At 39.5% G+C, this 27,616-nt stretch overlaps 1 protein-coding gene across 2 annotated transcripts in view; it reads right to left on the reverse strand.

Moving 5' to 3' along the window:
* Nucleotides 1-2,442: 2,442 nt before the first annotated feature.
* The window catches only part of TBX20 (T-box transcription factor 20), a 40,308-nt gene continuing 15,134 nt past the window's right edge, over nt 2,443-27,616 (reverse strand). The window contains exons 6-8 of one of the 2 annotated variants that reach the window (XM_069007602.1): nt 24,261-24,337; nt 12,697-12,806; nt 2,443-8,313 (exon numbers count right to left, since the gene is read on the reverse strand). In XM_069007602.1, coding sequence (XP_068863703.1) covers nt 7,973-8,313; nt 12,697-12,806; nt 24,261-24,337 — 528 coding nt within the window. In that variant the 3' untranslated portion in view covers nt 2,443-7,972. Of the gene's footprint in view, nt 8,314-12,696; nt 12,807-14,569; nt 15,388-24,260; nt 24,338-27,616 lie in introns of those variants that run through there. The other variant, XM_069007603.1, reaches the window with a different exon arrangement.

Consider the following 27,616-nt stretch of genomic DNA (forward strand, 5'->3'; position numbering starts at 1 on the left):
TCAGTTGCAAGCATTTTCCCTTTTTAAATGTCTTACTCTTTGAGCTATTCTACAGTTGTTGGTAATTTAAACAAAGAGCTAGCTGAGTGCCCCTTGCACATCTGAAGGACAACCATTCAGCTCACCATCATTTCTGCAATCACCCTTCTCCAAACACAAGAGAACACAGACTTTTGAAGGGGGTACTCATGGAGTTTGTGAAAACATGACTCAAACCCCAGAGATTCTCTAGGACAAAAAACCCTGAAGCCACTCAAAATTACTGCATATATTCCTGGAAGGCTTCACAATGGGAATAAAAACAATTCAAAGTCAATCAAGAGGCAAAAATTGTAGAGAATGGTTGCTTGATTTTAATTCATCAAATTAGTTAGGCAATGTGGTTCCTGCAATAGACCTACTTTCCATCCTAAAAAACCTTAAAATACTTAATTTTGATGTGTCTGCCTGTCAAATTATACTTTATATTAATAGAGCTAAAAATGCTGCAGTGGTGATACATCTAACACTCTCTGCATTGGGAGAAATTATTATCCTACTCTTCAAAAAAACCTCTCTGTCCTACTTTTCTGGTAGGCATCCCCATAGGTTTTTCTTGGTCCCTCTGGTTATTACCCTGGAGAACAAGGACCAGCTTCTGTATTGCCTGCAAAAGTCCCTAGAGCCTCACTGACCAACCCTGATATCAATGACTAACTTTAATAAAGATCTTGAACATTAGACCACTGGCAGTTTAATTTTTAGAGTTATCATTAGTGATTATTCTTAGTTTATATATATATTGAACTGTTGGTGTATGATCTAAATATTTTATGTGTATTTGAAATGACCTTGATTCAAAATATTGTTTATTACTCTGTATTTCAAGCATACCATTAAATCAGTACATTCATTGTGCTCCTGCACAGGAAGTTTAGAAAATAGCATTCTCCAAATAATTTGTTTTCTGCCTGCTTATCTCCAAGATAGATAATTTGGATATAAATCAGTTTTCTAAATGTGAAACACAAGGCAGCCTACAGTCATCATGACTACTCATCAGTCTCTTCAAAGTAACCCTACTGGAGACAGTTCAGAATCTTCATTTTGTTTAATCCCCTGGTTTCTCTTTGGACAATAGCAAATAAAGGCTCCAACTATAGTGGTGTTTGTTGCACAGACAACTTGTTCCCAAAGGTCTTGATTCTGCAAAGCACATGGAGTTTTGCTGTTGCAGAGCCACTGCAATGTTTAAGCACTGATGTAACTTCAAGCAAGCAAACCTGCTGATTTCAATGGGACCATTGGCATAAGGATTACTTGAACCAGTGTACAACCAATAGTTCTGATTCAGGAAAGTGCCAATGCACACGCCTGGTGTTACTTGTAATCAAGAAAGCCCCCTTAGCCTGAGGTTAAGCAAAAGACTTTCACAGCATTGAATATCCATGAGAGAATGCAGGTGTTTTGCTACTAAGATGCCATAAAAACATAATACAGAGACAAAAGGCATCATACAGAGTTACCAACTCAGCGATCTATCCTAATTTTCATATATTCCAAATGTTAATGAGATACATTAATGCATAGTTGCAACTCAGCATAGTTAAAGGTAGATTTGAATTACCTGAGGCTGTTATCTCCTTACATTCACAAACCAAGACAATGCTGCTGCTGCTGCTGCTGCTGCTGCTGCTGCTGCTGCTGCTGCCATTGCTTGGCACCTCACAGCTCTTCAATCCCACTGAGCTCCTTTGCAAACATGGGATCTTGTGACCTAGTTGCAGAAGACCCAGCAGCTGATCTCAATTTGAAAACAAGATAAACTACAGGTGCATAACAAAAACTTTTGGAGCAACATGAGAATTTTGCCAGAAGCTGCTTTAAGGGGTGGCTCTCATAGGAAGCTTGGAAGTGCCTCAAGAGATCATTTGATTATCCTAAGGCAAGATTAGCTTTAATCACAACGTTCTTGACTAGTGCGTGTTCAACCTGTTCTAAAAGACCTTGAATGATAGGTATTCCTCCTTATATTCTCAGGGTAATCCTGTACTGTGCTTCACTATCCTTCCTTGGAATACCTTAGATAGAGTCTTAGGTAAGTCTCTCTTGCTTTAATCTATGCTATTACAATTGAAATAAAATCCTATTAAATAAAAAGCCTGCAGCAGTTATGGAGAGGAATTTATTCCTCACTTCTTTACATTCTTCACTTCTCCTGACTTAACAGCCCTAATTACATTCTCTTCTTACACTGTGTTTCCTAGGTCTGTATTTACTATCTTGGGGACCCTGAGAACCCCATATTTCAGCCATTTATTTGGGTTTTGCTGGCAAACCCAGTAATTTTTATGAATGTGATTGCAAAGCATTTTGAAAAAAAAAAACCCAACAATTTGTGTAACTCCATGCAAACTACAATTGTATTTAACTACAGTACAATTATCACTCCATATGAATCCAAGACTTGGACCACCTTTTGTAGATAAGCAGCCCTAATGAATTTTGTATACTCTGGGAAACATCTGTGACTGGTTCCACTGCCCTCAGCAACTTGATTAGAGGAAAAAAAAACCAGAAGCAGAAAGATTTGGCTAAATAAGAATGATATATCAAAACACCCAATATTTTAATGAAAGAAACTGCATATCCACACATTTGCACTTCTGTACAGTTTTTGTGATATATATATATAATTTTAAGCTGTTTACAAATAACATTTAATGCTTCAAATATTACATAATGTTGATATTATATTTCTAGCAGAAATAAATATATTGCACTTAAAAAGAAACTTTTCATTAGATGTTGCTTCATAGTTTATGTTCACAACTTTTTTTTCCATAAAAAGATTTCCCTCTACCCCCACCCCATACACACAAACACACACTTCAGTACATGGTGAATGTGCTCACGCAATGCATTATAAACAACAAAGTCAACACAGCAAACAGAAGAACTGTGGTACATTCTGTTAAAGAGGTTACATCCAGTTTTTTACCTTCCTTACTTTTAAACCAAACCTTTCCTCATGTTTCTGAAGGTACAATTGAAAAAAAAAGATTGTTTAAATGTGCTAAAGGTAAAATACAGCAAACTGTATTTTTTGTCCTTAAACTATCATAAAAAGTTACTTCAGAGCTTATTTAATTCACTGCTAGTTTTCTCTTAAAAAAGATAAAATAAAGAAAAAGAAGTTGTCATCTGATAATCTAGAGATTATATGCAAGGATATTTGATTACAGAGTAATACATAAATCCTCTGGCCAGCAAGTAGGTGTTTAGTAAAGAAACCACATCTCCTGCAGCAGAAAGTGCTCTGCAAAGAATAGTGAGAATAAAGTCTCACTAAAACCAAAATTAATCTTGCAGTAAGTGAATGTCATCCCCCTGGAGATGATGAGTATACGCACTGTGGCCACAACTTCCTCAGGACAAGAAGCCAAAACTGTTACACTGATCTCACTGTTGCTTTTACCCTTATCTAAGAGTAAATTCCCACAATTTGTATTAACTTACACTTTTGGAAATCATCTCAAGTTTTTGCAGTAATTTCCATTGATATTTCTGTTTCTGCACAGTACACACGCATAAAGAGGATGTACTGTATAATCAAGTTGCCAGCCCAAATGCTTTTCAGTTGAAAAAGGTTCATTTTCAAGTGCCAGTTAGTGTTTGCTGGATGTTGGAAATGGCAAGTTCTTCCTACATGTGTACATGTTCATGCAGTGTCCCCGCCTTCGTGGATAAAATAGGCTGTGAGAAATTCTGCAATTGCATTCTGAAGGTTGTAGTGCCAAGCCTGTTAGCTACCATACAACTTACCATCCTTGAACTCATGAAGAAGGATTTCCATTAGGAACTCTATCTACTTAGACTATGCTTGTTTTTCAGTTTATACCCAGAAGAGTATGACTGAAACCCAGTGGCATTGATTTGGTGTCTTTGACAGTGCCTCAGGCCATATAAAGCAATGCTGCAAACCAAGGAGCTAAATTAAAAATGGGGGGTTTTATGTTTAGATTCTCAGGGCTCCAAAAGTAGAAGGAAAAAAATTCAGACAAATACATCCAAACTGGTTTTGTTAATATATGAGATGCTTTTGTTGGATTAAAGACTGGAGGGTGTTGACGATCTATAGATAAAACAGTAATTCAAAAAAACCACAAAAATACTTGTAACACTTCCGAGGAAAATTTTATCATTCTCTTTGAAAAGCATATTCAGGCATGTTCTCTCCATTCTTCTTAAAAAGAGACAAACATCCCCCCTCCAAAAAAAAAAAAAAAAAACCCAAACAAAATCAAACATAAACCAGCTCCATTTTTATGAGCCAAGAAAAAAAGCTCATAAAGGTGAAGAGCACTTCTCATGGGATATAAAATGTGAATTGTATTTGGAGTATAAATTCTAGATTATATTTGGCATTCCTAGGCCATCGACCAACAACAGATGTTCTGTCCTGAAAGTGATACAATTTCGACAGCAGTACAGCAAGTCCTTAAATAAATTACTGGGTTAATGTCAAAGTGATAGAGATAATTTTTTTTTTCTTTTCTTTTTTTTTAGCAAAAGTGATTTCACTCTTTAACCAGTTAATTACAAATTTGCATTCATTTTCTGCCAGTTGTGAGTTCAGTGCAAAAGCTGATTTGTACTTGGGCTTTAATCTTTTCTGTGTTCCTATATTGTTGCTGTCATTGAAGTCACCGTTCTTACTGTGAGACTTCATTTTTAGATGACAATGTGGAATGAAATCCTGCCCCCGTTACAGTCAATAAATTTCCATTTGACTTCAGTTGGGCCAGAATTTTATTCCTGGAATCACTCCCATGCTTCCCCAGGCCCACAGGAAGGCGAGAGGGACAAGGAGCAGAAACACTGCAAGGTGGCAAGACCTCTTCACTGGACGTCCTGTGACCTCTGTGAATTTAATCCCTTAAACCTCAAATCTATGCAACTGGTTTTGTAGGTAGGTCTGTGAGAGCAAAGAAGAGGAAATGAGGAACGGGCCTACCTATTCATCTCATTCCTGGGGAAGGCTGTGACAAGCTGCCTTCATTCCCTTGCTTGGGACCTGCCTGTGATTCTGCATTAGTGGGGAACCCAATCGATTTCTGCTGCAAAGGAATGAAACCATCAGAGAGCAACACAAGGAGGGATGAGCACACTGAGAGACTTGGTCCGACTGGAAAAATCAAGCTGTGGATTTTTCTGCAGATAGTTCTGCATCATATATAATACAAAATTCATCAGAGAGAATTTGGATGAGGAGTTGGCTCTATCATGTTTTTATATCGAGACAGCCTACTGCCATGTTTTTTCAGATATGAATCCCACTTCATTTGTAGTGGAAAGCACTTTTATTTCATTTAATATTTTTGTAAATGAAGTTGTCAAAATCCACTTTCATTCTCCAGAAGCGGCCTGGAGAATTTTCTCTGAAACAGTATCGGGGCATTTCTCCATGCCAAATATTGGTATTCTCAGAGCAGGGACTGGGACAGGGCTGAAAAGATTGTAGAGTTTATTTCTCTGAATTAGCTTCATGAAGGAAGGTCATGTATGAGTAGCCTTTATGTCACATGATGACCATGCCTAAATCAGCCCTCCTGTTTCAAACTTGTTTCTGGAGTCATGTAAAAGTTGCCTACTCACTTGACCCTTTCCTGATGGAAGTATCGGCAGTAAAGCTACTGGCTTGAATTCTGAACCTAACCATATCCTCTGCAACTCCAGATAAGTTAATAAAGCTGCAGAAGGAACCAGATAAAAGAAACTGAATCTCCCCACAGGCTTTAGTGCATGTCATCCTAGGGTTTTCATACAACTCTAACAGAAGTCAAGCAACGGAAGAGAAAACTTTCTTCCAAACCTCTTCTGTAATTTTTGTTCCCATAGAGTCATATGTACTTGAAGAATTACATTCCTTTAGGGTCAGTATCACCTAATTTCCTGAAAAATAGGGGGTTTATATCAAAACCAGTTATAAGTAGACACAACCTTGCAACATGCACTTTTCCTGTGAATCTGAGAGCCTACAGCAAAATCTAATATTTGGGTATACCAAGACAAATTCAGTGTCTGATTCTGAGCCATTTAAATACCACAACGCTTGGCCTGTTATATTAATTTATAGAACTCATTGTAGCAGGTCTGAACCCAGAAACTGTAAATAAATGTTCCTTTTTATTTACATATAGAACACAGGAGTTGCAAATTGGCCCAGGTCATCTTTCATCAGCAGTGATTAATGGGAAATTGGGGTGATACTGCAGATAACTTCATTGAAAAGGTGATTGAAATGGCCAACTTGAGAAGATTTCAAATTCAGCTACCAGAAAATACATAGTGATGGTCCTTTTCTGTGGGACGCATGTGCCTTGCCTTGCACTCTGCAGAGATGGGAGGGAGTAGGTGACTCAGTGTACCGCACTCTGCTTTTTACCATATGACACCAACACAGAATGGTCAAAAGTAGAGGAGAATAGAGGGAAATAACTCTGTTTTGTGTTCCAGCTCTACAGAGATCTGTAATATATGAGATTATATGTGCTAGTTCTTTTTGGCCAGTATGTGTGTTATCATCCATAGCTTGGATGCAACTTGACACAGAAACTCTGTGTCGACCTGTTATTTACAGTGGAATCCCAGCTCCTGCCACACGGAAAACCAACATCACACTGGTACTGTTTCCAGCAGTGCAAAGGATTCATGCTAGCTCTCTGCAGACATGTCATTATTTTCTTATGCCTCTATAGCTCCTCCATTGTATCAGACACAACATACAAGAAAAAGAGGACAGTACTTTGAATGAGAACCCCAAATACTAACTGAAGAGAAGTCAGACATGAATTTAAAAATAAAAATTTGTGTGAAGTTCTGTATTGATATTTTCCTAAGGAAACTCCACCATTCTTGAGGGACATGGAAAAACTGGTAGTACAACCATCATTTTCCTGGCCAAGGAGCTTGTATAATAAAAGCCATGACCAAACCCAAGAAAATCCGAACAAGCAGAAAGATACTCCAATGCCACTCATACCAGTCCATTAATTATAGTTTGATCCAGAGAGTCTATAGACTGATCTAGCCTGAAATTGGGTTAACTTGGCACACATGTGCAGCTAGAAACAGGTCTTCAGTGGCAAGCACAGCAGCAAACAAGTGCTGTTTTAAAATTTGAAATCTTGGGTTTCTAAGTTTAAGTAAAAGATTTTTCCAAATCAGAATTTTTCTTCATTATACCTTAACCAACAGTTAAATTGCTCCTCCTCAGATATAGGACAAACTTCCTTTTAGACTGAAGGACAGAATACATTATTACTACTACAGTCCTGTAACACAGTTCTTTTTTTGGAACCGATAAATGTTTTGTGAAAGAAACAAACAAACAAAGAAAGAATTGTTAATAATGTTCTCTTTGTGATTATAGTAGCAACTAAGGAATACTGGTTTTGGTGAATATAAGCCAGTCTTAAAAAGGACAGTGGTCTTCTCCACTTTGTCCCATTTTCAGCAAATGTATGCTGAGATAGCCTAAAACATGCTCAAAGTTATAGCAATACATTTTTCTGTTTAGATGCTCATCAGTCACAAGAAGAGATGAAGATGAGTAATAGTATTGCCTTTTTCAGAATTCATCTAGCATATGAAAAAAGACCTATAGACAAGTAGTTTGTACACTGCTGCTTAAAGATAATCTCTTTCTGCTAGATATAATGCACCTTTGGAACAAGCTGCACGTGACCAAAGATCCTGGGGACTTTGGGATCCATTTTGGCTGTGTTACACATACATCTGTTAGCAGCTCCAAGCTGCATGCTCTCTTCTTGTGATCCCTCAGAAGAGGAATCTATATCCACAATGCATTTTCTTAGCTGGTTTGTTACGAGTTCAGCACTCCTGCCACCGGCCTTTCAGGAAGGTCCCTTGTATTTTTCATAGCAAATTTGCACATTTAAAATCTTGTGTTCCACTTCTCTTACATCACTCATACAAACGGTGTCATCACTGCGGAGGAGTGACGCAGTCCTTGGATAGCTGCATAAGGACCCTGCTGAAAATAATGGTGGTACCTTGGCATGTGGAAAGATGGGAAAGTGGGGCCACTGCCTTGCATGGAGCTGGCTATAGCAGAGGGTGTAAGAGGCATCCCCAGGCGGCTGTACGGAGGCAGAGATCCTTGGATCGGATGAGGAATGGGTGTAGCTATGGATGCAGTGCTGGTACCCAGGGCACTCAAAGACTGTGGATGCTGAAATCCCGGGAAACTGGTTGAAGAGGAAACCCAGGAACTGAGAGACAGGTTATCAGATGTTGTAAAGGCTGACCCTGCAAGCAAAGAGAAAGAAGACCTAACATTGGCACTGCAACACACAAAAGCTGGGAAAGTAGCAAAAAAAGGAGAAAATGAGTCTTCCAGCAAGCCTGGTTTCAATGACCGGTTGTCACTGGAAATACTTCCCAAATACTTCCGTCTTTAAAATGTTATTTGCTGGTTGCTGTCCTTTATCGCTAAATCTTAGACAAATTTCCATTTTCAGAAGCTGTTTGCAGTGGTTCAACAGTAAAATCAGCTTTGCACATCGAATATTTTAGGTATTAAACACTGAAGCATCTTGTAATGGTGCCACTAAATACTGAAATATCTACTCTGACATAGAAGCTCACTGAATTACATCCCTGTTTAGAAGATATGCTTGTAGATTTTTACATCAGATGCGTAGTAGAACTGTTTTGTTTTGTTTTTTTTCCTAAAATTTCAGTATGGCAAAAAATGCAGGAGAATGTAATTTGCACTACAAGTTTTCCTTTTTTGTTTTATCCCAATAAAACTTGTCAACACTATATCTTTCCAGTCAACCTGATTCTTTCTATAATATGGAACAAAAAATTATAAAAACATAAATGTCAAAGTATTTGTTGTTTTTCCAACTGTGTACAATATTCTAATAAACAACACTAGTGCTAATTCATAGTAAGAGATGCAGAACTTGCTCTGAAGGTAATTATCTACTTTTGATCAAATGGAAGTGTTCTGTTTGTCATTTTGTTTAATCTGAAAAGTTCCAAAAATTATTTCCACAAATCTTTCAACTCTTTAAAATACTTTTTTTCCGAAGATTGAAGAAACATTAAAAAAAAAAGAAAATTGGTTTCTTAAAATGAGAACTAATTACTTATTTCATGTTGACAGTAAAATTTTGGGGAAATAATAATTTGTTTGGATAATTACACATGGTCATTTTCAAATCTGATGACTCTTTTGCCCTTCATCTCTGTAGTTCCTCTATGCATCTGGTCATCATTATATGTCTAATTTCTAGAAATGGGAAATACAATAAAATGCTGTAAATAAAGTCTTTGTATTCCTCTTCAAACAATAACTTAACTCTTGGGTCTTATGTATTTTCTTACTTGACCAACTTTCTTACTTTAGAAAATAAATTTGTTGACAAGAGTGTTTGATGAAAGATAAGTTCAATTCAGTATTGCAAAACATTCTGAGACAACAAATTTTGTAACAGGTATTAGTTTCCTAGATCTGATTCAAGAAGGGATGTTCATCCAAACTGTAGAATGAAGACATATGAAGACTTCTATCTGTCAAAGTAAACTTACTGTAATTAAGTATAGTAACCAATCATAGCCATATACTTAAACCAAAACTATAAGCAAAAAATAACAGAAATAAAACTGACAATTGTTATTTTTTAAAAATCATAAATCACTTATAGGATATACTCTCAAATCATGATTAATTTTTTCCTCTGCTTACTGAAACAGGTGAAACAGCCCAGTAACAGGAAAAGGAATTGTGCCAATTTAGCAGAGGAAACTTGAACCAAATACTGGTCCTACCACTGAACCAAATCCTAACTGCTGGGAAATTAGGATCCAGAGCCAAACTGTAAGGATGGCACAATATTCACAGACCACAGCAAAACCCTAGACAAATCAGAGGGTATCTGAACATTACTGTACTACAGGGAAAGAAGGATGCAAATCTGGATCCGCCCAGGTTTGCATTTGGCTCTGTTCCAGGTGGCTACTATGAATCCTGTGTGTGGACGCAGGCACACAGAGAAATTATGCATTAAAGAGTCTTCACTGAACTTATATATTTCCTATTTGTTAATTCCTTTGGAAATAAACATCCTGGGATAAATACAGTACTGTAGGTTAGCTGCTTCCATCTTTAGATGGCTGAAATTGGCTGAGCAGAGAATGCTCTGGGAGGGTGCTGAAGTAGTTAGAAAGTCTATCACTGCTATTTATTCCTTTGTTTTATGCAGAATAAGGTATGTGATCCTTTCTCATGAATGACTGTGAAATGATTGTGGGACTGGAACACTTCTATAAGGAACGGCTTAGAGAATTGGGGCTGTTCAGTCTCGAGAAGAGAAGGCTTTGGGGAGACCTAATTGCAGCCTGCCAGTGCTTAAAGGGGGCATGTGAGAAAGCTAAGAACAAATTTTTAGCATGACCTGTTGTGACAGGTCAAGGAGTAATGGCATTAAACTGAATGTGGATAGATTTAGACTAGATATAAGGAAGAAAGTTTTTACCATGAGGGTGGTGAAACACTGGCACAGGTTGCCAGAGAGGGGCTGGATGTCCAATCCCAGGAAACATGCAAGGCCAGGCTGGGAGGGGCTCTAAGCAACCTGATCTAGTTGAAGATGTCCCTGCTCATTGAAGGGGGTTTGCACTATATGACCTTCAAAGGTCCCTTCCAACACTAACTATTCCATGATTTTCATGAGGAACCTTCTCAAGCATCCTTTCCTGCTCCAACTGCAATGGTCTCTAATTGCAGCTTAGTACTCCAAAAAGTCACATACCACTTGTGCCAGCACCAAGGAGATTAGTAATTCTGAGGCAATCAAGGTCTCAAGGATCTTAAAACACACACCACCCAGCAATGTATATATATGTGGTTCTCAACTCTTATTTGTATGGGGGAACATCCATCAGTTTTGCATACAAGGTGGTTTTAAAATAAATCAGAAGAAATAAAAATATCTATGGAATTTCAATAAGAACATTATTTCTCTCCTTGTGTCTTGGAGGACTTTTCCTTATTTAAGGACACTAGACCTAGAGAGAGAGCAAAGGTATTACCAGTTACTCATATGCAAGAGCATTATGATTTACCCTCTGTGCATGTCTCTGGTTGCCCAGAGCGCTCACGTCCCATGTAGCATATGGCTCCCAGATTAGACAAAAGTTCTCTGCCATGATTCACAATCTTCCTCACTTACTCATTTGCCATATTGTGAGCAAATGCAGAACTGTACCTTTTTATTACACATAAAATTCGTTGTCATAAAGTATTATTTCCCTCTACGACACCTTTCTAAGGATTCTCTCCTGAAGAGATTTAATGGCCTGCTCTCATACTGAGGTTCACCTGGTTAATTCTGTCACGCCCAAGGGAGGACATCATGCTAGGGAGAAATTTAATTCTTGAAGAGAAGGTGCTTTTCTCTGAGCACTTCCAGCAATGGAAAATTTAATACTGTCTTCAACAATAGCTGGCCTAGGATCTAAGTTGACAAGAAGCAAGGTAATCCCCCAGAAGTACGTGAAAGGATGGCATCACACCAGGTGAAAAGTTGCTTTAAAACTCCATAACCTAAGGACCTGCTCTTAGAATAGACCTGTAAAAACAAGGCCACCTAATCACATTTTGCTGAAGAGCAACTCATGGTTAAAAATAAGTGTGTTTTCCCTGCACAAGTCCAAAGAGCTATGACCAGAAATAATGCTCTTATCTCTTAGCAGCACTGTATGAAGTTAGAGGACAAGACAAGGGCACTGCCAGTCGGAAGACAGATAGACCTGCTTTACCTCAAGTGGCTGTGGCATATCAGGCAGGTCACAAAGTCAACATGCAAAGTATAATGCAACACAAGTTTGTGCTAGTCAGCAATCCTACAGGAAGGGTCTGAGATCTATTTCCAGTGGCAAATTATGACAGATGCAATTTCTCCAGTAAGTATCCCCACAAAGAACAAGTCTCTCTTGCTACTACTCTTGCTTCTACTAATGCAGACAAACTGATAAAGCATTTGGGGCTAATTTCTTCAGCAGGAACAGCATCTCTCAGAGACTAACAGATAACAATTAAACATCAATTTTTCAGGGAGCTGCCAAGTTTTCTTCCTGAGGAGGCAAAGTGGGTTAACCACAGGCTGGTTGAAGATGAACTAAGTTGAAGATGAAATAAGATGAACTAAGTTCTCTGTTCACAGAAGGCTGGAGTGGCAGAAAGTGGCACATCTACATGGTACTTACTCCACACAAATGGTGTGGAGCCCAGCTAGAAAATCCTGCCAAGAGATGGGGAATGTTAACTTGTTCTCAGCATCACAGTAATGAAGTTGTCTGGTTTGCAGACATTTTGAAGAGGAAGCAGAACTAATTCTCTTCTGATGGCAAAGACTATAAGGTTGTCTCTAGAACTGCCTCCTGAATTGAACCACCCACACCAGTGCCATGGGCGTATCGGATATCCCAAAGAGCCAAAAGGTAACAAGCATTCTTCTTCATTATATGTCTCCATGGCAGAGAGACACACCAGAGAAATACTTTTGAGTACCACAGTACTGCCTGTGGTCCTGCTTTTCTCAAGCATAACTGGGTCACAACAGTTTACATCCCATTAGGCTTTCTTCTGAAGCAGTTTACATCATGAGCATGTTTTCCTACCTCTGCTTTGTGTTGCCTGGCTGTCATCGCCAAGATCATCTTCTCCTCCGTAGGTCCGAATGGGGGATCGGGCATAGGAATGCTTTTGGATAAGGCTCTCCACACTTTCTCTGTAAAACGGAAACAACCTAGTGTATCAATACCATCCTAAACACAATCCTAATTCATTTAGGTAAATACAATGCCTTTTTCTTGTCCAGACCACAGCTTTCTCACACAGATTCTTGAAAATTTCTTAACAAAAGACTTACCTCATAGCATGACATTGGAAATGCCAGATTTGGCCTGCGTTTTTTTAATACTGCTGATCATCTCTCACCAGCTTCTCCAGCAAAGTAGAGTCAACTTCCTACTGTGTTTCCTGGATGTGGTCTCAAGCAGTGAATGTAAGACCAGCACTCTTCATAAATTTGAGAATGCAAACTCTGCAGTTATTTTTGCTGAGTGATGAGTCTGGGTTCAAAGAGACACCTGTGGTCCAGCTCCTTTGAAACGAGCTTTTGCATCACACATGACCACCTCATTTCCTCTCCCCTTTTTCTGGAAGCAGGGGCAAAGACAAGTGTGTCCAGAGACAGCTCAGCTCTGACCACACTCTCTCAGCATTGGAGTCGAGGGCAGTTCGTAGCAGGAAGTCTACAGACACTACCGATCTCATGCCACGTCTATTCTGGGAGGTTAGACGTGCCTGACAGGCCCCTGCCTTGCTGGTAACACAAAGCACTGAAGTCACCCAACCCATTTTTAAATAGAAGGAAGGCATATCTGCATGATAAGCCTTAGTAGTTTGTAAGGAAGATCCAACCTTACACATTCCCAGAGCATTTCCATGTAAGTAGGTGGCATTATACCAAAGATGAAAATGACCCAGGCACATTTCCAAATGGCTTTGACCTTCTGTTCCAGTTTAAAAAATCTAAGTAGCAATAGTTGTTTAAATATGCTGCTTGATGAAGCTTTTGTCTGAATTTACCATTTGTCTATTCATACTCGTGAATGCCCTTCGCTTAGAGAATATGTCTGCTGCAGAAATTCCAAGGAAAAATATTTTTCAAGTAACATGATAAATCACAATGGCACATGTTTTCCTTTCCTACAGAAAGTCCATTATGGTCATTTTGTCCTTGGTCTATCACTGGCATCATTACTTATGCTGGTGTCCTCAGAAAAAAAAAATAAATAAAAAGAGGATCTTATCAAAGTGATTTACTTGTGTCAGGATTGGAAGTGGACTGAAAGCAATGGCAGTTCCTACATAGAGGATGATATAATTGGATTACTGCCTTTTAAGTGATTGAAAACAGTAGGCATATCAGGGCTATCTCGAAGAAGATTTTCCAAAGAAAAAGACAGATGGCATTGTTTACATTATGTGCTGAATGCCTCTTGAAACATTAGGCTTTCTTCTGAAGCAGAATGTGAAATGCAAAGAATTTTACTTGACCAAAAGGACTATTTCATATAAGTAGAGCATAGCAGAATAACAAATTAGACCAGTGTTGTCTGAGTGATTTAGATATTGGTATATAAACATATCCATAATCACAGAATTATTAGTCTATAAAGGTCTGAAAAATAAATTTCATACAGGTGATTGTCTGTATTGTCTCTATTGACTTTATTTCAAGTAAGGGTCTGCTTATAACAACAGAGATTACAGCATGTAATAACATCCTGATGCAACAGAAACAATGCAGGCTCTAGTTTTAGCACAGTGGGCCAATTTCACCTCTCAAACATTGGATCCAATGGCGGCTTGGGGATAAACTCACCCCAATAAATTTACATTTGAATTACCTATAGGGATTTAAAGCTAAATCAAATGCCCACAATTATTGCAGACTAAATTCTTTCCAGATGGGTTTGTATGCTAGACAGAGAACTCTATTATTCTATATGGTTGTCTTCTTTTAAAGGAAAAAGAGAGATGACTTCTTAGTGAACCCTGAATCTGCAAAGTTTGAAACCAGGGAACTATGTGGTAGGTTTATTTATTTATTTTACGATGTAGTGTTGCAGATAGTATGCAAAAGGTTTTGGAAGATTAATCTCATTCATCAGCACAAGAGACAAAGGTTTTTATGGCAGAGGGAATGGTCTAATGTGGAAACTTGGATCAGAGAAAGCAACTAATCTCACAGAAACAGTTCCTTTTGTGCAGCTGAGATTTAAGATTCAAAACTGTATGGGCTTGTCTTGACTAACCACATTGGTTGTTTATGCTATAATCACAAAACACCTAGTGAATTTTCATTTTAGAGGCTGAGGCTGTGATTCTCATCATGAGTGCAAAGAGCTGAGATTCACACCAGAATTTAGGCACCTGCCCCCACAGTCTTCAGGTGGGGTGGCCCCTCCTCCTTCCACATACAACACATGCTGCATACAAACCGCCAAACAGACCTACAAAATGCAAAAGGCTGCGTGCATCTAAGTGTGCAAAAGGAAACAGAGGAAAAAAATGTAGTGTATTTTCTCCACTCATAAAGCATGTCTCTGGTTATCCTCCAAGCACTTTCTTCCACTTAGAAAAACAAGAGCAGAAGTCCGCATTTAGATTTCTTTCCTTCCCTTCCCTTTGTGTTTCACAGGAAAGGGGTGGTGGCCTCTGCACCATGCTGCAATATTCCATCCTCAGAGAACATCACTTGGAGTCTTGATAGGGAAGACAGCAGTTGCAACTCATTTAACCTATGAAAACATTTGGAGTTTCCCACATAGGTTGGAAAGAGGAGACTAACCTCCTCCACCCTTTAAAGACAGAAGTGCCTTAAGACTTACTCCAATGCAGATATGCAGAAGGAAGCAGAACTTTAACAACAAGACTTAAGTGCCTGTGAAATCTAGTTCAAAATGCAGGAAAAAAGCTGGCAATCGGGAACATTGTTTCCATATACATATAGAACATATAATTCCTTCTTATACCCTTTTTTCCAATGGGTACAAAAGGACTTGGATCTCAAAATCTTTCTGGAAATTCTCTTTATGGAAGTATGAACTCTTTAGGTTATCCCAAATATGATTCCCCGGAGAGAGGATTAATACATTTTTTTCAAGTCCCAAAATATTATGATAACACTACTAAAAGGGAAAGACATTATTACCTCTGGCTTTATAGTTCTGTATGCAACATCAGATATCTCAGTGTGGTTCAAAGGATTTATGGAAATGATTTTATAAATTACTGAATGACAAATCAGTATTTTCCACTTTATGATTCCATGATCAATTTCAAAAAATAGCAAGTGAAGAGTATGGTGTGGTTTTTAAAGCTGTTTTTGCATGTTTTTCAGCACTGTTCCACAGTAAACTGTCTGAAGAACCAAGTGACTTCCACTTACTCAATACTCAACTTCTGTTTCTTTGTTTGTGATCAGAGACTTGTTATCTAACATGGGGACCTAACAATTTTTACCTTTTAATGTGTCTTAGAACTCCACAGTTTCTTCTATTAGCAGGAAATTAGCATTAAACTTTGTTCTGGGAGATCAAAAACTGCCAATGGAATAAAGGAAAGATGTCTTCTTTCTGTCAAATATTTTTGTGTTGTCTATCAACAAGTTTCAAGTCTTCCACACTGTTCTTCAACTCACAGATATCTTGCAAATACCCAGAGGAGGGGGGAAAGCACACACATACACACAATATATTACTATGATTAAGCTGTGCAATGTGTACAGCTGGATAATAGTAGGAGATGACAGGCTGGAGAAGAGCAAGTTAGGGACAGAAGCTGCTTGAGAAAAAGGATCCACATGCCAAATGGAAAGGAAAAAACTAAGCTCGTATTGGCAAGCACACCCACAGAGGACATGCTAAGGAAGGACAAATGTGAAGAGAGATAATAGGAAAAGGAGCACAGGCTGATCACAATAATCTGCATTCCAGCAGAAGCACACTTTGAGCCCAGCCCTGTCAATAAACCTTATTATGAATGAAGCACTTCTCTCCTTTGTCCAAGAAATAAAACAGCAAAATTTGAACCTGAAATCAAATCATGCAAAAGGCTGAGAGAATTCATCAATCAGAAAGGGTTTAGGGTACACAGGGAACATCTTGCTATTCTTCAGGTTCTAACCTCTTGATTAAACATTTCACTCTTGCCTCTGCTGGCAACTGATTCCAAAACTTCCAGCTAGGGATGCTTTGTGTCGTGCAGCTCCAAGCTGAGTCTTTGGCTTTGTTTTGTTAACAGTGCCCTGTACGTACAGAGTAGCCTCAGAGGACCAAAAGAAGATAGGAAAATCCTGATGTACCTGACAAATGATTCACTAACACTTTACAGACCAAACCCAAGATTTGCCATGGATTTGAACTAGGAGAGGGCAGAAAATAGAGCTGGCTTGGTAAGTAGCTGAGGCTCTGTGAGAGGATGCTCACTTTCTTTTGCTGTCAACCCAGATTATAGAAATTCTCTCAGGAGATGATAAAGTCCCAGATTACCCTGAGCAGGATCTTTAATCAAGATGAAAGAACAGGGCTTCTTTGTAGGTGGGAGCAGGCATCTCTGGTGTAATTTTTTCTGCTCCTTTTGCTATTACCCTACGTCAGCTGTGCATGCATAGCAGCCTGGTGATCACCACAACCCTGGTTCTGAATTTGGCAGGAAGAAAAAGGAGATGGAAAGCCTACCTTCTCCCTTTGGGACAAGAATGCTTAAAAGAATGTATTTAGTGTTGGTGAAGGTGTCAGAAAAGCCGATTCTGAACTAGCTTGCTGGAACCAGGGCATCCAGTATCTATCTTAGGTCTATACCATGGCTACAAAGAGGATGGAGTCTGATGTGAGGGGCAGCCATCCCTTCCAGTGGGAGCCAGGTTCAAGCTTGTTTGAAGACAACATGCTAAAGTCAAACTCCAGTGAAAAAGAGCAGATGGCTGAGCCAGACACTCTGAACTTGTGTCTTCTGCGTAAGTTACTGTTTCAGGAATGGCTCCAAGAGGTAAAAATTTCAGAGCAGAGCTGTACAGTCTCTTAGTATTAACCTCTTTTTTTTACCCCTTGCTATCCAAGTGCTAGGTATGCAGAAAGGTAAGGATATCCCCACAATCTGGTCCCTGTTCCTGGTGTCATGGGGTTTGCTTTTTTCTATTTTTTTTTCTTTTTCTTTGCAAGGAAAGGCAATGTTGATAAAAAAAAAGAAAAAAAAGAAGGAAAATAATAAAATAGTAAAACTGACAATCGTGTTTTGCTTGGCCATTCAGTCCAACACAAAGAAAAATACAGAACAGGATATAAAGTGTATGAATTATCAGTTTGCAGCCTGAATGACTTCTTTAGTTCTGCATTTCAAAGGTTTCCTTTTTTTGTAGCTGCCAGTTAGTATGTTTGGAAGAAAGCCCAGATAACAGAAGACGTCAGAAGTGAGGTGAGGTGAAGACAGATGGAATAAATGGGCTGAGAAGGCACAAAAATAAACTTGTCGGAAGTCGCACTGTAGTAGAACTTTTTTTTAAGGGAAAAGATGACTAATTTGTCCAAGACACAAGTGCTAAAAACAAGTCTGTAAAAAAAAAATCTAAACCCAAACAAAAAAACCAACCAATGAACAAAACTCTCCTCAAAAAACCAACAAAAACCACTCACCTCCCAAAAAACCAGAATGACATAGCAGGAAGAACAAATACATTTCTGTAACAGCAGCTGTGAGTGAACAACTTATGCTGTCAGAACCACTGTCCAGATATCACTCAGTCTTTCCATTCCTGCAGCTTTTATTTGCTATTTTGCATAGGCACAAACATACAGACATATTCATTTTCTACATATACTTGCTCTTACACTGGTAGATGAATATTAGAGGCTGACCCTAGGAACATAATTCAGGTTATGGATGGGTCCATGGTATGGACCAAATCATTGAGCAGAACAAAGTAGCTCTGTTCCACTGCTTAGATTAAATCTGAACCAACCAGGGACAAAACAAGACCTACAGACTACAGTGGCTCACGTGACCTGGCCCAAAAGCTAATCCATAGCCTCAAAACACTCTCACACAAAGTCAAAACTACTGGGCAACTGTTGGATGGATGCATTACTGCAAGAATATATACAAAAAAAAGAAGAGAAATAAGTCTTAAATTATGAAAAATCTGGGGTTTGATGACTGTACAAGAAAAAGTGTACCTCCACAATGATATTTACTGTCACTCTCCCAGTAAAAATCCAGCAGTTGTAGAAGAGCTGTAATATGCATGGATGTGACAAAGCCTGGCTGAAGCCATGGCATGGGAAAAGTAATGACATTTATGAAGAAGGGGCATGAATATACTCACCCTACTTCTCTCAATTGCAAATGAAAATGAGAAAACCATATTACATAGCCAGCCCTGTGGAGCTCCACTTCACTCAGTGGAGCAACCATTTCTGACTGTAGGCACAGCATAAGAGGTGAGGACAGAGCACTACTGTGCTTGAAACTGTGACTGGGGAAAGTCCCTGGAAAACTTCCTCTGGGGTGGAAACCATAGACCTAATTTGACATCATCCCCTCCCCTTATGCACACACTACATCTGCAGGAGGTGGGTGGAAACAACTAGAATAATATTTTTATACCATTTTGCACAAGTAAGAAGCTAGATAACAGAAAACCTAAGTGAAAATGAGCCAAAGTATGAGTGCTTAAAAACTTGGGAGCTAAAGAGGTTTTAACTGGCACAGGGGGCTTTCTGCTGGGTGAAAAGGCACAGTTGCCTGGCTAACAACGAGCAGAGTCAGAGGAACCAGATTTGAAGGGAATAATTCAGGTGTTTAAACATAGGCAGGTAGTGCTTTCAAGATTTGCTAAGGCATCCAAGCCACCTGCAGTGTTCTGGAAGGGATGGCACAGAAAATACAGACAATCCACCCACCCATCTGAAGCAGAAGCTGAAGGCTGGACTAACCTCAGCAACATCTGAAATGGCACTAGATACCAGGCATTTAGGTACCTGAGTCCCTGGTATTTCTCCCTAAATTCAGGACATCTTCTCTTCTCTGAACCTAAACATCAGAGATGATTGTGACGCTGTATTTCCCCCCTCCCTAGCCCTGGCCACCCCCTCAAGCTCTCCCTACTGGTCCCTGTACCCCAACTCCGCCCATGTACCGCCCCCGGGCCCTGAGATAAACCCCTCTGCACTGGGATCACCAGGTCTCTCTGCCTCAGGGAACCCCCTGGAGAAGAGACAACAATGAAAGTCCTCTTGGGCTGCCATGAGGGTCCCTTCTCTGCCTCCTTTACTGTTACCGTGCTGCAGAGCCCAGCTGGCCGGAGCAACAGTGCGGGGCCATCTGGAAAGGCCTACAGGAGCGCGGAATGGCTGCCCTGCCCTAAGCAGCCCCGCTGAGCTCTCTGTCAAGGCTGAGGCTTGCTAAACTAAACCTAGCACTGCAACAGATGATATCTCATGGCTGGCTGCTGACATTCACAGACTGACAACTAGCTGAGAATGAAAGATCAGCTGGGAGTTTGACTTGTTGGAGAACTATGACAGAGCCTTACTTAACCACGGATGTGTGGCTAGGTCATAGAGCATGTATATATTTCTGGCTGTTGGTAGGGGACTTTAAGAGTCCAGGAAGTTCTTCTAGACCAGCAGTAGGCAGCAGCAATGGGGAAGAAGGCAGCTCTGTGGGGTGAGCAGGGAAGGGATGGGAGAGAGGATGGCTGCGCACAGCCCATCACCGAGCATGTGACTTTGACTGATACTTCAGCAGGGAAGTACCCATATCCAGGCATTAGCATGAACTTTGTTTACAGCCTTGTAAACCAGCATGATGTATTTCCACATGTCAGAGATGAAGCTCCTCAGGGGAAAATCTGGAATTTTATTACCATGCAAATGCAGTTGGGATGCTGCTCTCTTACTTCCCCATCCCCCCATCCTTCCCTTCTCTGCCTAAAAATGACTTGGGCGTGCAACCATACTTTTCTGTATTTCCTTGTGAAGTATCCCAGAAGCATTATTGGACTTGTGCAGATGGGTATACTCACTTAACTCTCTCCTTAATAGTTAAAAATCCACACCCTGAACATGCCTATCACATACTTGGCTCCTGCTCTTGAAATTACCACCTTTTTACTGAATTTTTTGAATGGTATGTGTAATTATGATGGATTTATTTATCTGTTTATTTTTAGCAGGCTAATTCTTCACAACAACTCAAAAGATAAATTCAGACTCAAGATTAAAAAAATTCACGTGTTGGGTTCTTCCTCTGCATCCTTTATGCCTTCGGCAGTTTTTTGTTCAGCAGAAATGCCTCATTACTGCATTTGGCATCCCATAGTCAACACCACAGTATGCTAAGCTCCATGTTCTGGTAATTGCTGTTAAATGTTCAATTTTTTCGTTCACAACCACTATGGGAGCCTTTTTATAGTAGAGGAGATGTAAATACCATGTAAAAAGATCAAAAGGTGCGTCAGAAACTTATCTAAATCACAGTAGCCCCAGATAAAGTCTGCCCCATTGCTATAAATAGATTACCACAAGTAATGTAGGGAAAGGGGTGATTGTGAAAGGAACCTTGCACCCTACTAAAAATTCGGTATATACCAAACTCACCCAAGATTTTTTCAATAGTTAAAAGGCTTGCATATAGCTATGAGGACAAGGAAACCATTCTGTGGTATTTAGACAGGAACAAAAGAAAACGCAAGGCATTTCAAAAGTTTTGCTGTTGCCTTCCTCCTCTACTGTTGTGCAAATTTCACTATCTTTATGTATATTGTTTCAGCTACAACACATACAATGCCCACAGGTTTAATCCTAAAGGCATTTGCAGCTTGAATTTCTTACATAAGGATCGTAAATCTAGAATGGGAAGCCTGAAATCGTTAAAGTCACATATTTATAAAATCATATTCAATTAGGTTAAAAAAGTGCAATTTCTGTCATCATGTCATAAAAAGATGTGTTTTTCTCTCAGATCTACTACAAAGAAAAGCTCCCTATATTGTTACAGATAGAGGCTGTTTTCAATCAGTTACAAGAAGCAATCCAATTACTGGATGGTTTAGTGCAGTAACTGACTCCAGACTAATTTAATTTCTTTAGGTCTCTAAAGATCAATTGATCTGATTTGTTTCCCTCCCCAAAGGCTGTTTAGGAAAAAGCAGGCTTAAATACCTGGAAATGAAATACAAAGCTCTGTATGCTTTCACACTACTTAGGTCATTTGGAAAAGCTGGAACTCAGGATAAATGAGTGCTGCCTTGGCCCCAACATCACGGGATGCTTTACGGGAGGCCATTAGGATCACCACGCCACACTGTAGATTACACATGCACATGCTGCGTGCACGCCTGCTTAGGGAGCAGTGCAGGGAAAGTATTTTCACAGCTCCTACATAACTATTCAATTTTCAAGAGCTGTGCAAGAGTCCATTTGGCCTTCATAGTCTTCCCTAGCAAATAAATATTTTTCTCCAGCAGTGATCTTAAAGTTTCCAACTAGACTGAGCAAGAGTCATGCTGTACTATTCAACATTCATCTATTTGCAATTCATGTCGCAATGGACATCAAGAAAGAAATTCCTCCTGTTGTCATATCTCACTTTGCTATTTCCTTTGCTTTTTTTCAGATTTCTTTAAGCAATTTTGCTGGTTCTAAGATGAAATATATAGAACCAGTAGGCACTTAGAGAATGGTGTCCTCATCTGCCTGAATATTTTAATGCCAGAACCAAATAAACCCCTGCATATTTCTGGACCATTTGTATAACTTTGGCAATTCCCAAACGGTCTCTTACCAGCCCACTTGCATGTTACACTTTTACTATCTCATGACTTGATGTGTTGTGCAGCAGGTTTTGTATTTTTAAATACTATTGTAATAGCAATCAGGGCTAAGCTTTCTAATTTAAGTCAAAATCAGACCTGACCCAAACTTGGGCTCTCGAACCCAGAGTTTTAATGTAAGTTTAATAGTTTTCACATTCTGTTTCTTGTATTTATTGTAGGCTTCACATTTGTCTGCCTTATCTTTCATGGCAACATTTGTGCCTGGGCTTGGCTGCCTGTCTCAGGCTCTATTCTTACACTTATCAATAAACAAAAGGGCACTGCAGCTTATGCTCAGCATTTCTGACTCCATGCCATGTGCTGTTATAATAAGATGTCCTCCGGAAAAATTCCCTTCATATCCAGCACCACGATAGTCGGTTCATCCGCACAGCGGTAACTAAGTTTTTCTCCCAGCTTATCTGTTCAGACTCTTTCCGCCCTTGCAAAGCTGTGTTGTTAGATGTCTCCTGTCTGTAAAACAAGGAAACCTCTTCCAACAGGTCCTCCCTTGACTACTTATTGCATATAAACCTGAGCTTTGGATGTTGTTTACCTCACTATTCTGTTAATACAGTCTATGCTATTTTTATTAAATTTGCCCTTTTTTTCTGTTTGTTTTCATTTTCAATGAAGGCTTTCACTTAAGAAACAATTTTCAACAACTTTGCTAGTGTGCACTGCAGCCTACAAGCTTTCTTTCCCCAAATTATTGGTTTTTTACCCCTTTACTCAACAGATCACTAATGATCCAGTCACTAGTAAGGTGTAAATGATACCACTATTTCCCATCCATGGGCCTGCTTAGATAGATGTACTTTTGAACTGCTGTGAAGGTTTTCTCTAGCTCTGTGGCTATGACTCCACTGAGCCATCTGTCCTCTGTATGCACCTGTGAAAAATGATTCACAGATGCATCTGGATATCCCCACATAGGAGCCTGGAGAGGCTTGGCCTCTCCAAACTTTCTTTCATGATTGTGTAGGAAAATGCTCACAGGAAAAACTGGATGTGCTATATCTATCTCCATCGAGTTCTCTTCCAACTTAAAGGACAGAGGCAGCTCAATTTGCTTCATTTGCCAAGCTATTTGACACGATATGATAAAAATGTGGCGTGCTGGAAAGCTACCAAGAGATTGAAGTTTATTTCCTAACTCAGCTGTGGGTTAATGCTTCTGTCCCTATGGCACAGTTGCTTCTAACGAGCTGTACACACACAAAACAGTTTCCAGATAAAGCTTTCCCCTGATGCTGCTTGTAATACAACTTTGGTGAAACAAAAATGGCATCTTTGTTGTTAGAGTGGGAGTTATGGGAGTCATCCTGATGGCAGTAATTGCCAATTCAGCTTCTGGGACTGCTGAAGCAAATTTTGGGAGCTATCATCTCTCTTTTCCACTATGTTGAGCAGTGGGGAACTGTAAAGACATTTTTCACAGGACCACTACCCTTGTTTCCCATTGACCCAATTCACAGCCCTCAACAGGATTAAATGGCATGATAAGAAAAAAGCTTTTCATTCTGAAGTTGTAAAACTGACCCTCTTCCCCCTTCAAGAAACCCCCTGAGGAAGACAAATATATCGGCCCCAACTGGAACAGATGTCAAAACTCAAAACAGCTCTTTCTTCATAAAGTTTATAAGAATTTTTAAAGGATGTGGAGGAGTCTTACTATACGCAGTAAGATAACGTTAAAATGCACAGGTTCTCAGGAGTTGAAAGGATGCTTTTCCTACAAACTCTCTCTTCTCTTTATCTTATCTGCATGGAAAGTAAACAGAAAGTCCCCATTACCTCTCAATATCAGTGAGTCTGGAAGAGTCACGGAATCCTTTAGCAAAAGGGTTGCTGTCAATTTTCAACTTGGTTATCTGGAAACACAGAAAAGAGCAACATTACACAAATACAGTGTTAAGGTACTGCAGTGTACAAAGTGTTAACCAATCCATCCGCTGTGACCTCACTGCTAATTTTATCCTTGTGCCCCGTGCATGTGCATGTATGCTGCTCTTGAGACACTGCAAAGCTGAGGAGGCAAACCAGGGTGTACTGCACATACGACAGTGGAAAGACCAAAGGGCACAGCAGGCTCAGCCTTCCTGTTGCCTGGAGCAGGAGGAACCCACCCACGAACAGTATTACAGCTTCCAAATACTTTAACAGCATCAATCAGGTTGTCTCTTCCACAAGCAGTACAAATCACCCTGCTAACAGCTGAGCCTGCCTGGTGGAGCTGCACATCAACCAGTACAAGCCCAAATGACCTGAAGCCATGGCTTCAGTTCAGCACCACCTTTTCTTTTACTGGGATGGAAATATTCTCAGCCAGGCCTACGAGCCACCACACAGGGGCAGTTTAACTGGTTTTGTATGAAAAGAGGCTGAGGAAGGGAAGGAAAAATGTGGGGAGAACTCAGATTTAAACTGACAGGGCCTGTATTGAAGGAGTAACCCCACTGAAACTATCACAGTCTTGAAAAAACAAAGATCATGAATAAAAACTTTCCTCCCTTCTTCAAAGGTAGCTATAAACCTGCCCAGTGATTCAGTCAGCCTTTCCATTTTGACAGAGAACCCATTGACCAGGAATCCCTCCTGCCCCAAAGCATCTGAGCTCCCCTTAACTTTGCAGTGAAACTTTTCAGGCATATGGTGGTGACTTTCAATATGTTTTTTTGAGGACCAAGGAAAGAAATGCACCATTGTCCTTGTGAAATTTTCTATCTATCCAACCAGTTTTGATTTGGTGAATAAAACCTGAGACATCATTGTAATATTTGGATTTTCCAGCCATACTTCTTCCAAGAGCTAAAAATAAAATTTTAAGTGGAAGTTAGACCTTGATGAGAGGCAACACAGGACCCATCCTGCAAGGCAGTGAATGCCACCAACTCTAGCTTAAACCCATGAAAATCAACAGCTCTCAACATTTCATATCAAGGGGATTTGTCAGCCTGACTTCCCTCAAAAAAAAAAGCCTGTATCGAAGAGGCCACAACCTTATTTTTAATAACTGGGCCTCAAGACTCAGGAAAAAAAAAAAAAAGGGATCTTTTCCAAATCCTCAAACAATGAAACACTCTCACCAAACAAATGTATTTCAAAATGGGGTCACTTCTCCCCCAAAATAAAAAAGAAATGAAAAATAAAGAGGACAACTGGACCCAACTTTTAATTCTGAGAAAGAGGTCTTCTGTGAGGAAAACACAGAGAGGAAGGGACATGCTGACAAAGGCAAATTCTGAGTTTTTAAGTAACACTCTTCCAGTGGTCAAACACCATGGACCTGAGTGTTGGTCGAGGGTTTGAAGCTGTCTCATGGCTCAGATACAACTGGTGGAAACAACCCTGAAGCCTTGCTACAAGGACCTTGAAACAATTCAGAAAGTTAGTTATGGACTCGTTCTACTTCCAGGATATCCATAAGCCCTCAGCTCATGGTGATGTTGCAGCGTGGCGAGTCAGTGCCTCACGTCCAGTGAACATTTTTATGGCAGCGTTTTGAAAACCACCTTTAAAAATACAAGCTCTAACTAGTTCCATTGACTGAGATCACCGACACACCAAGCCAACTGCACTGCAGAACAATAAGGATGTCTATTCATCTCTTGAGCATATTTTCACCAATCAGACTTCCATCTTCCCGATATTAAAGTTTTGGTATGACATCACAGGAGAAACTTTTTGTATCTACCAAAGCCAGATGAGACTCACAATCATTTATGGCCATATTTTTCCTCAGAGACTGTCTCACAAACAATCAGAGAACATCTGCTAGAAAGCATTTTAAAATGAAATCTGACCTACAATTCAACTCTGTGGCAGTGGTTTGACTGTTTAAATAAATGCATGCCCTTTAAATCTTAAATTATGAGATAGTTTGTTGAAAGTGTAATGTATTTAGCTTTTATCTAATAACCTCCAGAAATGTAATCAATCCCTCCTTAAAACAGTTCTGAAAGAAATGGCAAAAATGAAAAAAGGCTCCATTTTCATTAGTCATAAATAAAATGACAACATCAACCTCTAGGGGTTCCGGAGATGTTCCATTGAGAAATTTTCCAGGACTCAATGTATGTGTTTTGGGAAGGTTGGTTTAGAAACATCTCTAGTGTAAATATCATCGGTAGACGCAAATTCATCCTACAGAAATAAATTCTGGGTTTAGCTGGTTTTGTGCCTGTTACTATTTTGCTGGTTTCTAAAGAAAGTTACATGGAAAAATCTAACTGCCTGTCCAAACATTATTTTCTTGAGATTGCCAGGTGCTGAGTGTGTTTTCTACGGCATTCAGATACAAATCTGAGTCTAAATCAATACATTAAAGCCTTAAAGCAGCATGTGGGGTCTATCATAAGGACTGACTTAGTACTACTAATATTATCTTCAGAACTTCCTTGGCCCTCTATGCAGTAGTTTAGTTTTATTCATAACACTTCAAATTTAATTACTTTTGCTTCATATTAAGAAACGCCGACTTCTTTAAACAATCCAGCAGGTTCATTGACTCTGTGATGCTACCTGCCCACATATTTGGACGGGGCCTATATTTTTCTTAACTTGAGGGAACTAAGGAGTGAAATAGGTGGGTTTTTTTGAAGTACCATAGTCAGTAAGCCCTTAAAGCGTGCTCTGAATCACACTGAAGGCAACGACATATTTCCACTGACTTAAATATTAAAGCCCAATCCACCATCAAGCAGAGCCTCTGTTCTCTGATTGTTTATAGACTTCCTAAAATTACTCATTAGCAATCCATTGTTATGATCTCCTCCATTTTGTATATATTATTCCCTGGCATGCAAATTGAAATTCAAACATCTGGATGTAATCTGGGCAGCCTCTGAAAAGCGTATCTCTGAGTGATTTTCCTTACGTTTGAGCCTTACAGCTTAATTAGTCAACTTTTTAAGCCCATGAAATCATCATGTGCAAACCAGAATATCTCTCAGCTCATAGCTTGTGGCATAAAAGATCTCTGCAAATAAGAACAGTTCTTTAATGAGCTATAATTAGAAAATGACTAAATGTTAATATGCAAGCAGCTTTGTATAGACAGAAGGGAAGACAAAAGAAAGCCTCTTACTTGTCATTTTTACTCTCATGAATAACCCTTACAGCTCTTTGAAGTCTGTAGTACTACTGTATAT

Source organism: Aphelocoma coerulescens, chromosome 2 (genome assembly GCF_041296385.1).
Source record: "Aphelocoma coerulescens isolate FSJ_1873_10779 chromosome 2, UR_Acoe_1.0, whole genome shotgun sequence".
NCBI classification, from domain to species: Eukaryota; Metazoa; Chordata; class Aves; order Passeriformes; family Corvidae; genus Aphelocoma; species Aphelocoma coerulescens.